Genomic DNA, 17,761 nt, shown 5'->3' with positions numbered 1-17,761 from the left:
TGAAGCAGTGCTGCCAGTCTATCATGTGAAAATGAATTTTTCTGGAAAAGAAGTATTTTAATGCAATAGGCTTCAGTGGAGAAAAAGAACAGAAGGGTAAGAAATGAACTGAGGCTGCATTTGAAGCTTTACATTAAAGTCACTGACAGTCATCTTTCAACTACCATTTATCACTTATAAAGAAAGACTGGTGGAAATAAAATGTTGGGTGTGATGTATGATTTATCAAATATCTTCAGCAGCACATTTTAGAAATATGCATGCCCTAGATTTCAGCTAGGAAATGTATGCTCTGAAATAGCATACAGGTCACCATTTGCTCGTCTCCTAAATAATTTCCATTTGCCTCCTGGAGCACTTTACAAGATAAAGTGGTAGAACTTTGGATCATTTTTATAATGGTGTTATTGTAGTCTACCAAGAAATCTGATGAACTTTGTACAAAACTTTAAAAAGCACTTTAAAAGCATTTCAGATTGATAAAGAGATTTAAACATGACAAAGCTCTAGATTGTGTAAGTCCAGTTTTCATTAAAGCTGTGGAAATGCATATTTTTGAATAACTTCAAGCACAGCATACTTGTTGCATAATTGATTTGGATTGTTTTGATTTCTTATGTTAGACTTAAATTCTCAATTTAGAGTATGGAAACTATCATACAAAATCAGCATTTGGCACACTATTGCACAGCAGGCAAGCTTTCTATAGATAAGAGACAAGTTTCTATAGATAATTAAGAATAAAATTCTTATAAAACTATTTCTGATCTCTCCTTATTATGATTTCATGTTATGGTATGACTCTGAAGTATTGCTGTCATGATGCCTACATTGCTGATACTACTTTTAACAGGCTCCATTTTTGCATCTTTGAGTGTTTTAATTGCTTATATAAAATTGTGTAAATTTTCATTCTGTTTCTCAACTCTCAACATAAATGATATCCTGTATCAGTGACCTCTGGGCCTGATTTGTGCATTGAAAATATTAAAATCTGTGCTGCCTTCCTTTCAGTAGCAGTTTGTATTGAATTAACTATCACTTTGTAAAAGATAAGTGCTATCCTTTGCTGTTTCACCAGTTGAGCAATGCTAGGTGTTCTGTTCTGCAGACAAAGACAGGGATGATGGTGAAGATTTCCTTTCTATGAAGAGATTGTAAAACGAGGTGGGAAGCTCTAGCATGCAAACTTTCATCCTCCTTGTCCATTCTGATTTTCCTTTTCAATGGCTGTTACTTGATTTTTTAAAGAAATCTTTTCAGGAAATTAGCTTTTATAGGAAATGCATTTCATAGAGTGGTCTAAAATCATCACAATGTGGGGATCCATTTGCAGAATGGAAGAAATGGGTGAGATGAAAACAAGGTATTCCTTTGGCATTTGGCATTTGGCTTTGACAGAATGAGGAGGAACGGAAAAGGACATTTGGATAAGAGGCGTGTTGGAGAGAGAATGAAAAAGAGGTGCTGGTATGACGTCTGCAGGATGGAAAGAATTTTGGTGGTGTTTTCTGTCAAAGGAATGAAGTGTAGCTGAACAGTAGTCCAGACAAGAAGTTATCAGTGATGGGGATGGGTTTTGGAAAGGAGAGATGAAATAGGGAGGAACGTTTAGGTATCAAAGAAAGATACATAAGAATTATTGATTACATCATGTATTTGATGAGGATACATTGTACAGAGTCTTGTGCTTAAATGTATTACAGCCCAAGCAACCAAAACTATGCCTCTCAGTTACCCAGAGCCTGTGTGTCTCTGGCAATGACTGGGATCCAAACTAATCATGCTTGGGCCAACCAGTATCTGTGATGCTACAGACAGTTCCAACTTGAAAGGGGAAATCCTTATGAATCACGGTTCTTTCAGCTTAATTGTCTTTGCTTATGAAGTAGCGTAAAGATATGTTTTCTCAAGGATGAGAAGGATCAAATGAATACGGATGGTTTCACACGTAAACTTGCGAAATTTCTTTGCGTTCAAAAGTCCATCAAATCTCTCAGCTTTCCTGAGCCTAAACGTCTGTGTCAATTAATTTCTGAGCTCTTTCAATTCTGTACCTGAGCTTTTGCTTATGGATTCTGACATTCATTCTGAAATGATGTTTATCTTCTTTTCAGACTTCCCAAGGCTTTGGATTGGGTCCATGCTATTTTCCAAAAGAACAATAATGATTTTTTGCCTAACATGATGCCTTCTGAATGTGAGATTTTCCAGAGATAAAAATAGTATAGGCATTAGATGGAACTGTGGTTCAGTGTGGCATAGCTTATAAATGGTATATCTTATTTTCTCCTTCTGTAAGCTTTTAAAATGCACATACAAATAAATGGCTTGTTTACGGTTTGCTTTATGTGAAAAGAAAATCAAAGAGTCATCCACTTTTTCTGAAGCCTCCTCCAAAACTCATCTTTTGAATAATTATATGTCTCAGTGCTTTCCAGTTTTAATTTTGCTATGAAATTTCCACTTGATAGTTTGCTGAAATGAAGAGTTGCACGCTTGACAATATTTTTTTGCAGTACAACTTCGTATCTGAATAGTCTTGATTAATTCTTCAGGATATGTTTTATATGGGCCCCTTGAAAAATCACTAGGATAAAGGAACTGATGGATTACTCCATTTATATACTTCCCCCCATCCTTCTAGAGAAATTAAAGCAGGTTTTACCCAAAGATCATATCATAGCATCATAGAATGGCCTGGGTTGAAAAGACCACAATGATCATCTAGTTTTAACACCCCTGCTATGTGCAGGGTCGCCAACCACCAGACCAGGCTGCCCAGAGCCACATCCAGCCTGGCCTTGGATGGCTCCAGGGATGGGGCATCCACAGCCTCCTTGGGCAACCTGTTCCAGTGTGTCACCACCCTCTGTGTGAAAAACTTCCTCTTAATATCTAACCTAAACCTCCCCTGTCTCACTTTCAAACCATTCCCTTTGTTCTATCACTCTCCACCCTCGTAAATCCCCCTCCTGTTTATATGCTCCCTTCAAGTACAGGACGGCCACAGCAAGCTCATGGAAACTGAAAATGTAGTCAACCCAGTATAGTTAATTAAGAATACAAAGACAAAGGTCTTATGTGAAAAAATCAAAAGTAACAATATAAAATACCTAAGACCAATCAAATCTTGGAAAACCCATGACATTTTTCTGAGAACTGTCAGAACTGATTAGTTCTGATTAGAAGGAGCTAATCAGTGAGAGTGATGATTAGATGAGGAGAAAGCCTCTAGTCTGAGGAACAACAGAGGATTGCCCAGTATCTTACCATTTACTTTGTCTTGATAAGAAGCTGATCTTCCCTGGTTAATGCCTCTGCTTCATGTCTATCATTGGAGAGATCTGTGTGGCATAATTGCAAGATGCTGTTGCCAGACATTAGTTGTTGAGTATATTGAATGCCCCTCAATACTGTAGTTTCATAAAGGCCGTAGAAGTATATTCATATCAACACTCTGTACCTAGAGACTGTAGATATAATCATGAGTTATCACACACTTTTGTGGAAGCTTGTTGGAGATGTAATCTGTGCTATGTAGTATTATACCATTAGAACATAGAAACCTTCCTTTGCTACTATGACCAAATTATTCTTCTATGCATTTTGAAGATAGGACAATTTTTTCAATTGAATCCTAAGATTAGCCAATTAAATTGTTTATTTTTCTATTCACTTGCCAAGTTGCTTTGTTGTTTATTGTTACTGTAAAAAATTTAAGTTCAAGGAAAAAATCAAAGCCAAATGTCTCCTTTTTTCTTTCCTTTCCAAGTAGGTGGGAGAGCCTTGAGATGTTCGCATCCTATTGTTTCTTATCAGCAAAATATTTCTCATAAAAAGAAATATTTCTAGACTGCCTTATTTCTGTCTCAGATATAATTCTGGCTTATGTCTGAATATTTAGACACATTAATAATAAATGCTGTTGATTACATTCAGTCTTCTGTAGTGTGAATATTATTAATTACATTCTAACTTTAATTGACTTATTTTACACAATCTGTGATCTTCCAGACATGGTAGATTAAATAATTACAAATGAGCACTAGGAGAAAAAGCAATTTTTTTCAGGGCATGTCTGCTTTCATACTTTCTCCTTGAGAATTTTAAGTGCAATTGATTCATTGGATATATAGGCATGGACAAAAGTTTGTATGTTGTATGAACTGTTGAAGTGTTAAAAAGGTATATATTTGAAGTATGAAGTATATGTCCTTCTTGAATTGAAAGCTTTTTGTAGAGAAAATGCTAATGTAGGAAGCCACTGTATGAAGGAAGACTGCTATGCATGTATGAAAGAAAAAGCAAGTGCACAAGCTTATGAGATCTGTCTGCACCCCAGACTACAAAGTAGACTTGGAAACTCAATCTAGTGTGTCTCTGTAGGATTAATTTGCTTCAGGTCTGAGAGATTTGCTTTGGTCTTGCTTTGTAAGTCATTGTAGTTCATTTGGAGATGAAAAAGCACCTAGAAAGATTGAGGTGGATCACCTCCTGGTCATGTCTTCTTCCTGTGGGCTGTGAAGGGAAAGCAGGAAGACTAGCTCAGACTGGGTTGCCCAGTATTTTTATCCTTAAGTTGGGCAGATGGATTCCTTTCCTTCTCAGGTGAATGGATGGAAAATAAAAAAAAAAAGTCATGCTCAAATCCCTTTTCTTTATCCCACAGTGAGACAAAGTAATCAGCCACTCCCTCCTCAGGTGTTTTTTTCTCTTTTGAGAGGACAGTGGGGTAAAATAAGAAAAAAAAAAAAAGGAAAAAAAGAAAGAATGAAAGGAAAAAGAATCAACTATAGGAGATTTTATTCTTTCAGTAATAAGGAGATGTTAAAAGATTGCTTCTTACCTTTTCTTGCAGATCGTTCACAGGACTCTTGCAGCGATGCTAGGCTCTTTGGCGGCTTTGGCTGCATTAGCTGTTATTGGGGAGGTAAGTTATTGAACTTGAAGTACTCAGTTTGTTTCTTTCTATGATATAAAAAATTCCAGAGAGTGTTATGTTGCAAATGGATGCAGTAGTCTTTTTAAAGAGAGTGAGATGGTAGGGAAGATATTGGGTTGAAAAAACATCACAGGGAAAACAGAAGAACTTAGGGTACGGACAGGGAGAGGAGAAAAGTCAACTGATACATTTTGTTCTGATTTGTAGGGAGCTGATTACAGGTATTTTCAGTTTAATTCAGACTTTAACACTGTTATTTTCAGTAATGCTAATATACCAATCAAGCTGCATTTCTTTAAACTCCCCCCAGCTTGTTTGCAGCTAAAGCTGTATGCTTTTGTTCTCTAAGGAAAAAGAAAAGTGGGTTGTACGATATAATTCTGTTATCGTTTATTTCTGTAATGCTATGTAAGGAGCAAATAGATAAATAAACCAAGAACTTAATGTAGACTTTTGATAATGACTCACTTTAGATGTTGCAGTACTTTTAATTAGTTGTAGTAGAAGTAAAAATAGTAATAAAATAATAAGAGATTTTTGGTGTGCCTTAAAGGAGTGCTTATTAATTTCATTCGTGGCTTATTTAAATGACTCACTAATTAAATGGAGTTTGTATTTCATAGCTAATCACAAGTTAGCTGCTCCATGGTATTCACTGGTAATTGTATTTTTTGATTGCAGAGGCCGAGTATGATCAAAGTGGTAGAGTGGATTGATTATGAGACACTGGCACTACTGTTTGGAATGGTAATTAAGATGTATCTCTTGCTCTAAATATGTTGAAATTCTCACATTCAATATCTAGATGGTTTTGTTCTGATGAAAATTTATTCCTTACGGTGTTTATCAAAAGGATTATGAACAGACCTCTGAAAGGACCTTTGAAAATTTGGATTCAGGTTCTTTTTTAATTCTGTAAAATTGTGATAACATGCCAAAAATATAATGGAGGTTCATAATAGGAAAGACCTGTTTAAGTGCCAAGTATTATCACTTGTCTTGCTAATTTTGTTTTCTCAAAACCTTCCCCAAACACACTTAGCTGGAAAAAAAGTCTTCTGTTGCCTTAGTGCTTTGTTTGGAACCAAAAAGAGAAAACTTGAAAAGGACAAATATTTGATCAGATTATAATAATACATTGTTTTAATCACTTTTGTCCAGAACTATTTATGGTCAAAAGTGTGGTTTAACTCTAACATGAAATACACAGTGTATGCAGACAAAATTGCTGCTATCTGTTGACAATCTGAGCCTTTTTTATTTCCTGACAATACTCCCTACCCTGCTGTCCTGCCCACAGAAAAAGAAAGCAAAAAAACCCCATAAAATCTATTGGCGGCAAAGTTGGATGGACTGGCAAATTCCCAGAAATGTTGGAAAGTGCAGAAGTTGGTATCTTCCGTACTTTGTAGTGCATTACTGCTGAAAACTCACAGTTATTGTCTTACCTTGGTTGATGACATAAGGGAGATGCTTTGAGTCTTTCATGTATGATGCCTACTTAATCATAACAAATAAATTAAACCAGACTAATTTAGAGACTGTTTATATTGAGAACAAAATTTCACTATATGATGATATTTGAGGTGTCTGACGGCTGTACTGGATATCCTGATATGAGATGGTGATTAGATTCTCAAAACTTTGTCAAATATGAGACATCTTTTAGGGACATAAAGTACATCACATTGTTTTTGTGTAATAGTATTTGCAAACTATTATTTTTTTTTTCTTCATTTTTTTGGTAGATGGTTTTAGTGGCCATATTTTCAGAAACTGGATTCTTTGATTACTGTGCAGTAAAGGTAGGTTTGTTTTAGTACTCTTAATTATTATTAAATTAATTGTTAGTATTTAGTAAGATCTTCTGTGATATGACTTGGTAGAATAGGAACTTTCTTTGGGCAGTTTACATCTATCATAATGCAAGTGACAGTGGTCATCTTGTAATTTTGAAAGAATCTCTCAGGAATGAAAGGAAGCCCTTAAGGCAATTCAGTTTTTTTTTTTGGTTTTTTTTTGGTTTTTTTTTCTGGAGAAAGGCAAAGGCCCCCAGTAGAGTACACAAGTATATAAACAATATAGAGCTGAATTATCCCACTAACTTCCCCAAGACTGTAGTTCCTCTGTAGCTAAAATCTTTATTTATCTTTGGCAGTAGGAGAGAGGAAATATGGGAACAATCAGTTTTACAATCACAGATGATAAATGACCACAGACCTTTGCACAGCAGTAGAACCAAAGAATGCATGAAAAGGGTAATTCTGATGGATTGGCTGTAAAGCAAGTATTACTTATATTGAGGAACTCCTTCACCTGCTGCAAAACTTAATTTTCTTGAGAACTGTGGAAAGAAATAAAAGCAATAAAAAAGACTGCTTTGAGCAAAGAACACCTAAAGAAAATGTGGGTGGATAGGTGCCCAAGCTGTATAGCCTTGTCAGTGCTTCTCTGAGGACAGGAAAGGTATCCCATTGTGTGGAGGTGGTGGGAGGGCTGAACCATACTAATCCACTCAGCCTCAAAGGCAGAAAGTGGGAACTCAGCCCTACTCCTACCACAGACCCCCTTCGTGTCTGGCAGTGGAGCACGGGGTCACTTCACATTTGTTTCTTCCTCTGCTTGGTGGAGATATTTGCATACTTCTGAGAATTGTCTTACTGCTAAATTAATTAATATTAGAGAGGGCACTGCTGGAGGTGCACGGAGCTTCTCTGAGCTCACTGTTGTTGTTTCACTGTTGTGAGGTTGTTTATCTGTCATTTTTTCTAAAGTTAGATGGAACATTCCAGCCCTTTGATTTTGATGCTATTTGTTTGTTTTTATTAGGCTTATCGATTCTCTAGAGGCAAGGTGTGGGCCATGATTACGCTTCTGTGCCTTATTGCTGCAATTCTTTCTGCATTTTTGGACAACGTTACCACAATGTTGCTCTTTACTCCAGTAACCATAAGGTACTTTATTGTTATGGTTTTGGACTTACTGTTTTACAGCCAGCAATCAGTAGTAAATGTATGTGCAAACATTCTTGTTTGGACTTTTCTTGGTCATCTAAACGGAAATCAAAACTTCAAATACGCCTATTTTAGGAGGGTAAAGAGCTGATGTTTTCAAAGTGATGAGTTGCTGTTTTCCTTTGGTGTTGGTGATGAGTATATATCTGAAGCCTGTTCCATTGGCAGCTGCCTTGGCAGCTAATCACTCTGTTTTGTCTCCATATCTGAACTGCAATAGCATATTGTACCACTAATCCCTTGCAGGTGATATTTTTTCATCCTATAAGGAGGGAGAATATTTTTAATTAAAGCTACCTTGTTCTTTACTGGTTAAATACTATTTTGTCTTTTAATTTTTTTTTTACTAGAAGTTTAGCCCTTCTAGTAGAGGTTGGAATATTTCAATATTTCAAGTAAAAGTCTTTGAAATCGAATTTTCTCCCTACTAGTGATTATGACATTGGTACAGTTGCAGACCAATTTCATGAATTAAGGTTAGATATTTGGAACAGCAACTTAATTACTTCAGGATTATGTAAATTAATAGCACCAGATTTGCAATTACATTATATGAGTGTGTAATTATAAGTACTGCTTAACATGAATTTAACCTGTGTCCAGTTAACCTGGTTTAGTTTCTGAAAGATCTAGGAGATTAAGATGATCCCAAGTGACGTAATACTTGCAGTTACTGTCACATTAAAGTACACAAAATTCTATTAGGATATGGTCCTATTTTATGAGGTAGTATAAAACAGTAACAAAAAAAAAAAAAACAAAAAACCAAACACAAAAATAAACACATAAAATTGCAAGTGCAATTTATTCTGGATTGGGAAACGGTAAATGAAAGCTTCATTTGTTTTTTGTCTGGTTATATTTTGAAGAGATCACTTTGCCCTATTCCGATTAATGATTTCACCTGTAACAGTAAGCAATTATTAAACACTGAGTTTTATTTATCTCTGTTGCAGGATATTTTGTATTAAATGCAACTGGGAATGAATTGAAAGCCAAATGCCAATGCATTATGAACTACTTTTTACATGCAGAGCTACTGTAGCATTTATTCTATTTTATGCCAAATGCATTTGTAACACCAAAGTTGCAAAATATTACCAAAGCAAAAATAATTTTCTCTCTCTTCTAAGCCAGTAGTTGCCTATTTCTGAAATTATATAATTCTGAAACTTCATGGTGGGGATCAGTTTTTCTGTTCTTATCTTATCTCACTGCCATTGTCTTCAGCCTAAAGCTTTGATCCATCACGCTGTACTGCCATTGCCATGGAAATAAAAGCCTGCAGAAAATGCCACTCATTCTGTGCATATAAGGATTTAGACTGTCACTAATAAGATGTAAAACATGATGCTTGTTTCTCTCCGCGTTTTGCAGTAGGCTGATAATTAATAGCTAACATTCTCAGCTATTGTTTATTTTCAAGATACTTTGTTGCTGGGAACTGGGAAAGGCTATAGGTATTCACATGTGAAATCATATAATTCGGGTGAGTGTGCTGAGAAAGTTCAGTCGACTGGTTCAGCTTGCATACTGGGATTGTGCTGTACTTCAGGATTGGCCTTTCTTGGAGCACATCAGAGATTAATTCTTCAAGTTACCACTGGACTCATTAAAAAAAAAAAAAAAAAAAAAAAGCCACTAACAACAACAGGACAAACACATAAATGAAAACAACAACAAAAAGACAAACCAAACACTAAAGGAAAGCTAACTTTAGAAACACTGGAAAAGAAGGAGTGAGGAAGATCAGCGTACAAGTATGGTTGTGGTATAGTGCCACAACGGTTACAATTGGGCTACTTCTACTGTACATCACACTTCAACTGCATAATTTTACACTATTAGGGGAAATAAATGCAGTTTTTGTACAGTTATTTCATTCTGGACTTTTTATGTACTGACATTTGTATTGGCTGACAGTGCTTTTTCCAGTTTTTAAATTTTAATCCTGGTGACAGGTAAGTGTATCAAGTTAAGCTTCTGTGCAACACTTTTCTCTTTGAAATATAGGTTTTAATAATATAGACTTAGATAGAGCCATAAAGCTGAACTCTTCCTTCAGGGAAATGACTGGCAGTGCTACAAGGAATGAGATCCTTAGGATGAGAGCTCACTGCCCAGCCTTTTCCATATCCCATATTAAGTTGGAGGGGGCAATAATTTAAGCCCTTGAATGGCCCCTTGAAAAGCAGAGTGGATTTTCCTTCCTGCACTGTGGTCAGAAGTGAGTACAGGACATGTACTCCCAAATCACCCTGGCCTCACACCTTACCACCAGGCTTTAGGGAATGGGGAAAACTGGGAGAAGAATTAACCAGGTAAAGCTAGGCTGAAAACAGGTCTCTGATATATGAATCATGGCTGATAGATATCCTGTCCTCTGCTTCTGCTCCCCACATGACAATCAACAACTGAGGATGAGTGCAGAGCTTGTGGTTACCCATATGTTGGTGTGACCTGAGAACCATGGCTGAGAAAGTGTATAACACTGTGAATATGGTTTTAAATTTGAAATGCAATTTTCTGTACAGACTAACTCTTGGGATAATTAATTACTTCTAATTAAATGCTTTTTTAAGCACATCAATTTCATTGCCATTGACTATTGCGTTATAAATATAAAATATATGCATATTTTACATTGATAGTTCTATAATTACTGAAATGCTTATAAAATTAAAAGTTCAGTCATACACAACAAACATGAGCATGCAGATGTATTAATGTTAACATCTTGCAGTTTTTCCATTGGAAGAACTTTGTTTTGTAAATTGTATAGATTTTAAGATTTAAGGGAATTTGATCAGAGGGTAAGATGTTAATTTCATTTTCTTTACACTGCAGGCTCTGTGAAGTACTAAATCTTGATCCAAGGCATGTCCTGATTGCAGAAGTAATCTTCACAAATATTGGGGGGGCTGCCACAGCTGTTGGGGATCCTCCAAATGTGATTATTGTTTCCAAGCAGGAGCTGAGGAGGCAGGTGGGTACTGCAAGCTGCTTTTCTGCTAAAATTAAGTTCTGATGCTGATTTATGCTGTGATGAACCTTTTATTCCCCAGACAGCCATATGAACAGAACACAAACAATCTGTCCTGCCACACTATTTCTTTCTTATTAGGACGATCAGACAGAGAAGAGTGATCTTCTGGGAGCAAAACTGTGATGAAGAATAGACTTTTTGATACAGACTGAGAATACTGGTTTCCTTTCTTTATTTTGGGGAATTTTCCTTGTCAGTGACAAAGTGAAGAAGGAATAAAAACAATGGAAGGCTGTAAATGCAGAAAGTTTCGAAAAATAAGAAATGGATACAAGAAAGAGGATGAAAATCTAAACCTTTTGTACAGAATGAGTTTTCTCTCAAAATTTAAATATATTGAGATCACTCAGTTCCTTCTTAGGACTTTAAAACCAGATATAACTGTCCATGCACACCACCCCCACACCATGAGAGGTGACACTACTCCTGTAGACCTATCACATGCAGCCCAGCTGCAGGTGATGTCTTTATCCTCCAACCATGGCCCTTTGGGATATGGAGAGCTGAGTGGGGCTTCTGCCATGCAGCATGGGCACAGTTGTCTTCCACCTTCTGCCTCCCAGTGCTATCCCCAGGTACAATGGGAGATTCTAACTTCCTTCTCTTGCCTCTTCCATTTATGGATAAAATTGTTTCTTCACTTTACTGGGAGACTGGTACCAAAGGGAAGTTTACGGTGCCAGGTGCTGTGTGGAACAGAAACACTCCAGACACCTGCCAATTGAAATGTGCTGGTCCCACTATCTCCTCCCACCTATATGGCCCTCTCCATCCTGTAGGGACACCAAGCCACCAAGCATGAGTCTTCTATTTCATACAGGTTTCATAAACGCCAAATAACTTTGTCACTAATGCCATACATAAATTCAAAGGAATTTGATGCTAGCATATGGGCTAGTATGAAAATATCTGTGCAAGAGGAATGAGGGATTTTTACTATAAAAGTGTTTTGTTTTGTTTTGTTTTGAGTCAGTTTTTTTGAGTCATAAAAGTTCTGTTGTGTTAAAAATATTATTTTCTAATTAACTGCATACACTCAAATTATTTAAGTGCTGTCCAGGTTGGAAAATGTCTTTGAAAGTTAATAGTGTTGAATTAATTAAATGTTTACTCTCAAAATATTTAAAAGGTAACTGCAATTAGTTTTGTTGAACTGTGACTTTGGAGACTGTAATATTCTTCACTAAAGATCCGATTGCTAATTTTTATATTTTTAAACATAAAATCAGTGCAATTTTTTCAACTTGTCTTTTCTAAAAGAAAATAATTAGCACCTGCCACAGAGGTCATTTTCCAAAAAACTCAGGAACTCATCATTTCCATAGAAACTTTAGCAGGGGCCACAAACACAGGAAGCAATTAAGCCATCACATTGAAAGGAAACAATTTTTTATTTTACGTGAATGTGGTATTGATAATTTTAGGAGGACTCAGATGTACAAATACTATAGCAAACTTGACAAATACTGAGTTCCAAATTCTGTATTTGAAACAAGCAGAAAAACTTTGCAAGCATTTTAACTCTGGAGTATTTTCAGATCTGAGTTGGACCACAGAAAAAAAGGCGTCAGAAAATAGACAGAACCATGAGACTTGTTCTTCTTTTCTGTGTTCTCATATGTTACATCTCCATATCTAAATGAGAGAAGGTCAAAGACATATCCTTGGCTCTGAGGTGGTATTTCATCTGTCTTCACTGTTTTTGTCCCCTTTGCTTATGGCTGAGGAGATCTGCCTGGTAGAGTGCTAAAGCAAGAGTGAGGGCAGGGAAGGATCATCTGGATTCCTGCAGTCTCTGCTATTGGACTGATTTCTCAGTTCCTGATTTTGTCCATCCTCATTAGCAAGCTTCCTTTTATTCAGTAGATAAAATGTAGATGTTGTCTTTTTTTAGGAAATTAATTCTAGTAACAGGTGCTGTGAGGATGAGATATAGGATCAAACTCAAGCCTGCATTTAAAATTTATGGAATACCTGCTATATTTGTATTGAGTAATTTTTTTTTTTTTTTTTGGAGTGTTTCAGGGGTAAAAATTCTTGAATGCAATTGTTTATTTTAGTGATGTTTTGGAAATATTTCATGCAGTATTGTTTGAAGGGTCTATTCCTGTTTCCTGCAGAAAATTGCAATTGGTTTTTCCTCTTTAGGACTTCATGAACAAAAATTATATTTTTATCTTGAAGAGATATGTGCTTCAAACTTTGGGAACTCCATTTTATGTACATAGCATGGCACAAATCGGCTCGAACCATTCACTGCTTTCAGAAAGGTCCTCTGTCTTTGGGAATTTCCCAAGTATCTGCAATCATACCTTTGAAATCGGAAATTACTTGGGCTCTAAGCTTAGGATGTGATTACAGAATCTTAAGGGAATAAATGGTGAAGAGATTTCTAGAGGAAAATGGTGTCTACTAGTGTATCAAGCTTTAATATATCTAAAAGTGATTGTGATAAGAGCAAGGATCATTTTATCTTATGCTAACCACTGGATTATATTCTCTCACAGGACTCTGGCTATTTATAGTGTTGTTATGAAGTGTGATAAAGCTTGTGCTGTTTATCTGATGTTTTCAAAAGATTTTGGACATTCAGCATTGTACTCAAAGTTGCCATTTGACATGAATTCCCCAAAAAACGGGCAGCCGTCAGGATCATCTGTCCTGCATTAAAGAGATTTTTAATCTTTGTGCTGAAATTTAGCATGCTGCAATATTAGTTGGTTGTATTTCAAGGCAAATTATGATGCCAAAAATCTATGAATAGAAGTAGATAATTCTGACCAATAGAAGAGAGAAAATCCTATGTATGAATCTGTTAATGTATTTCAGGCTCCAGCAGATTGTGAAATGGATTCCCATAGCTTATTAGGCTATTCTTATTGAGTTTGCTTGGTAAAACTTTTAATCATTTTGTAAATCGCCTGTTCTTTCTGTCAGTGTTTCATTGATTCCTTTTCTCAAGAAAGATGAAACCCTAAGTAAGGTACATGAAATAAAATGTATTTCAGATTTTTTTTCCTATCTCTGCATGTAGTGATTATTAAAGAGTACAGTGCAGGACAAAAAGCGGTGCTCATCAATATCTCAGATACCTTTATGTAACTGTGTTAGACCATCAGTGATTTCTGTCTCAGCAACATCATGAGCAGCTCCTCCTGAGACAACATAAATCTCAGTCACTCGGCTGGAAGGAATGTTTAATCCAGCGTACAAATAATAAATCACTTTCACTCTTCCTCATTTTATTGGCTTTAAAAAATTTAATGAAGGGCACTCTGAGTAGAAGCCCAGCATTTGTCGGCCTCTGAATTACTGCACCTAGCAATAATTTTTGTTTTCTCTTTGCTATGAAATGGCTTTATTGTTCTGGCAGTGTCTGAATTACTAGAAGTTGATTTCACATCTCCAAAATCAGTCAACTCCCAACCTCCCCCATGCCCTTGGACAAACAACCACAATAGACCAGGATGAAAGAAAGCCAGTGTTTAAGGAAAACAGAATGACGCTTCCTCCCAGAGCGAAATTGATATATTTGACTTTGTATTTAAAACCATAAAGCATAGAAAGATGCCCAGTATTTCAGCTTTGAGTCTGTAGGCAGTGGAACCTTTAGGTTGTTGTTTCGTTAAAACGAAATCTTTAGATTTTCACTGTCGTTTGGAGAACAGCAGAAATTTAACACAATCAGCATAGCCTCAAGTAAGGGACATTTGAGGCATGCATTGTATTTATCTGATGGATTGAAATCCCCTAGAAGAAAGTATTTCTTGCCTATTGTGCATGTCAATTCTATTTCAGTCTATTGTTCAGAAAATCTTTATGAAAATGACATTTTGTTGTATGCAGCAAATGTGGAGCACTTTGAAGTATTTTTATAAATGCTGAACCCTAGCCTCAGCAGTGAAGAGAACTCAGGCAGTACAAAAAACACATGGAGCATGAATATTTTCTCTGTGTAGATGTTGCATGTCCTTACTAGAGAGTGGGCAAGGGAGCAAAAGCCACTGATGAAGTGTGCCACAGTCTTGGGATCCTTTTCTATGTCCCTTCTGTCTGAAGTACAACATAAATCCTTTGTAACAGGGCAGCAAGGAGCCCAGGGATCTCTGTTGTTATGGTTTCTCTGTTAGAATAACACAGCAATGCATCACTCCATTCCAAGAATGTGGCTTTGATAATCTCCTTCCTCTTTATCCCGTTCCCTTTCCTATTCTCTATTTTCCATTTTGGAAGATAGAAATGATCTCTAAAAGTTCTCCAAGACTCTGCCAGTTAACTGCTAATTATTTGGCAATGTGTGAAATCTACTTTCTCTGGTCAGAGAAAGGTCTGGAGCAGCTCCCCTATGAGGACAGGCTGAGGGAGATGGGCTTGTTCAGCCTGGAGAAAAGAAGGCTGTGGGGTGACCTCACTGCAGTCTTTCAATACCTAAAGGGAGCCTACAAACCGGAGGGGAATCAACTCTTTGAAAGGGTTGATAGCTGCAGGACAAGGGGAATTGGTTTTAAGTTGAGGGAGGGGAGATTCAGGTTGGACATCAGGGAAATTCTTTACCCAGAGTGGTGAGGCACTGGAACAGGCTGTCCAGAGAGGTTGTGGATGCCCCGTCCCTGGAGGTGATCAAGACCAGACTGGATGGGGCCCTGGGCAGCCTGGTCTAGTATTAAATGTGGAGGTTGGTGGCCCTGCATGTAGCAGGAGGGTTGGGGATTCATGATCCTTGAGGTCCCTTCCAACCCAGGCCATTCTGTGATTCTGTGCTAAGCACCCAGCCCCAAGCATCAGAATGTGCAGCAAACTGGTTTCCACCATGAGCCCTTTTGACATGAGGAGCGAAAAGGATTATACTTGGTGGCACTCTTCCTCATGTACAGGGTACAAGTTTTACAAGGTGCTAGTGACCATCAGGTTTCATTTTTGTACACAGACTCTTGAGGATCATTGGAAGTAGGAAATGAGGAGGAAAGTTGGGAATGAGGTACGGGAAGAGAATTGGATCCAGCCTTGCGCTATCATGAGCAATATCTCTGTGTAAACTCTTTCCATAAATGTTTTCCATGTCACAAAATGATTTGTTTCAGCTGAATTGGAAGGCTATTTTGCAATCAAAGCAGAGCATAATTTTTTCTTGTTTCTCAAAACCCTCAGATACAAGAAAAATCAATGTGGTGATAAGAAGTTCAACAAAATTCTGAATCTCAGAGCAGATACTCTTTTTAAAGTTAAAAACTCCCAATGTCAAAAATTAGGCTGACATTTTTTTTCTCTCATGTTGGTGTCTGCAAATCACTCTTGAAGACTCATTTGTGTCATCAACTGCGTTAATTCTGACTTTTAAGAGTTTGTGACCTCTAGCACATTTCAATTCCTTTCAACTATCAGTCAAACCTTCCTATTAACCTCATTGTTTCTGTTTGTCTTTGAGATTGATGTGATTCTCCTTCCCATAGAGAAATTAGTTTTGTAGGTTTTAAGCAGCACGTTTCTTGTGCTGTATCTTTTGTTTGAAAAGCTTCTGCATTGCAGAACTTTAATAACAAAGCACAGTTGTTTTGCTTTAAAATTGTTTCTTGATATTCAGAACTTCCAAGCAAGTGACTTTGTAAATCTTAGTGACTGTGTTAATAGAATTGACGTTGAACTTAAATTCCATTATCATATCATGGGAATGTCACCAGCTTGAACTCCAGAGTTTCCAAGTAATCTTCAGGTTCCTATTTCTTTTCTTCTTTCCAATAGTAGCAATTAGATTCATGCCTGAGTATCTCTGCAGAGAACACTCTGCCTGGAAATAGGTGTTCTCTCTCACAATGTGAATATGTTGCTACCAGATTAAGGAAGATTTGTGGTTGGTTATTGACAGTAGGTCAGGTGCAAATGTAATTTTCCAGGTTTTGGTAACTGTAGGTTGGGAATATTCTGACCTTACTGCATTGCTCCTCAACCAGCTTTTTTTCTGGTCATTTTGTTACTCAGAAGATAACATTTATTTTCCAGTCAGATTTAGGTATAACTGTTTTGTACTTTCAGTGTTTTTAAGTCTTATGTCCCAGGTGTTTGTATTTGTGCTTGAAATTTATTTAATTGTGCTTGCCTGAAAACTATGATTTTTTTTTTTTTTTTTTTTAACAAAAAACACCATCTGGCTTCTTATGTGAAATCCTGGTTCTGATAGGGTTATTGTAAAATACATATTGTTATCTGTTTAGGACAAAAAGTTGGCCATTAAAATTTAACTATTCCTGTGATTCAATATGATTGAAAATGAATGTAGAGTGATTTAAGTGATGATAGTGATTTTTTTTTTTTCATCTGTTTTAGGTAGTCTAAATGTACATCAGAATAACTTGTAATGTTATTTTTGAGCTCTCTGAATTACATTGTAATGTAGTTAGTTTCCTTGAAACAGATGAAATGCTGTGTGTACTGTACAGGGAACTTTATTGCTTTCTATTTATTGATGATTTCTAAAGTGTATACAGTTGAATACTTTTCCCTGTAGGTGTTATGGGAAAGTAACTGATTTTTAATTTGGGTTTTCAATTGTATTTCCAGGGATTGGATTTTGCAGCCTTCACAGGACATATGTTTATTGGAATCTGCCTTGTTGTTCTGGTTTCCTTTCCTTTTCTTGGACTTCTTTACTGGAACAAAAAACTGTATAATAAGGAGCCGAGTGAAATCGTTGGTAAGAGTGAGCATTAAAATGTATTTATAAGCATTGCTTTGAATAAGAATATGTTTGAAACACAAACT

At 36.6% G+C, this 17,761-nt stretch overlaps 1 protein-coding gene across 1 annotated transcript in view; it reads left to right on the top strand.

The window, feature by feature from the left end:
• Window positions 1-17,761, top strand: part of OCA2 (OCA2 melanosomal transmembrane protein) — a gene marked incomplete at both ends in the record, with an annotated part of 205,850 nt that overhangs the window by 48,799 nt on the left and 139,290 nt on the right. The window contains 6 exons of the mRNA XM_079544452.1: window positions 4,862-4,933; window positions 5,627-5,692; window positions 6,694-6,750; window positions 7,775-7,899; window positions 10,807-10,945; window positions 17,561-17,693. Coding sequence (XP_079400578.1) covers window positions 4,862-4,933; window positions 5,627-5,692; window positions 6,694-6,750; window positions 7,775-7,899; window positions 10,807-10,945; window positions 17,561-17,693 — 592 coding nt within the window. The remainder of the gene's footprint in view (window positions 1-4,861; window positions 4,934-5,626; window positions 5,693-6,693; window positions 6,751-7,774; window positions 7,900-10,806; window positions 10,946-17,560; window positions 17,694-17,761) is intronic.

Source organism: Tetrao urogallus (assembly GCF_951394365.1).
Source record: "Tetrao urogallus genome assembly, chromosome: 1".
Classification (NCBI taxonomy): domain Eukaryota; kingdom Metazoa; phylum Chordata; class Aves; order Galliformes; family Phasianidae; genus Tetrao; species Tetrao urogallus.
This window is presented reverse-complemented; position numbering and strand designations above follow the sequence as displayed.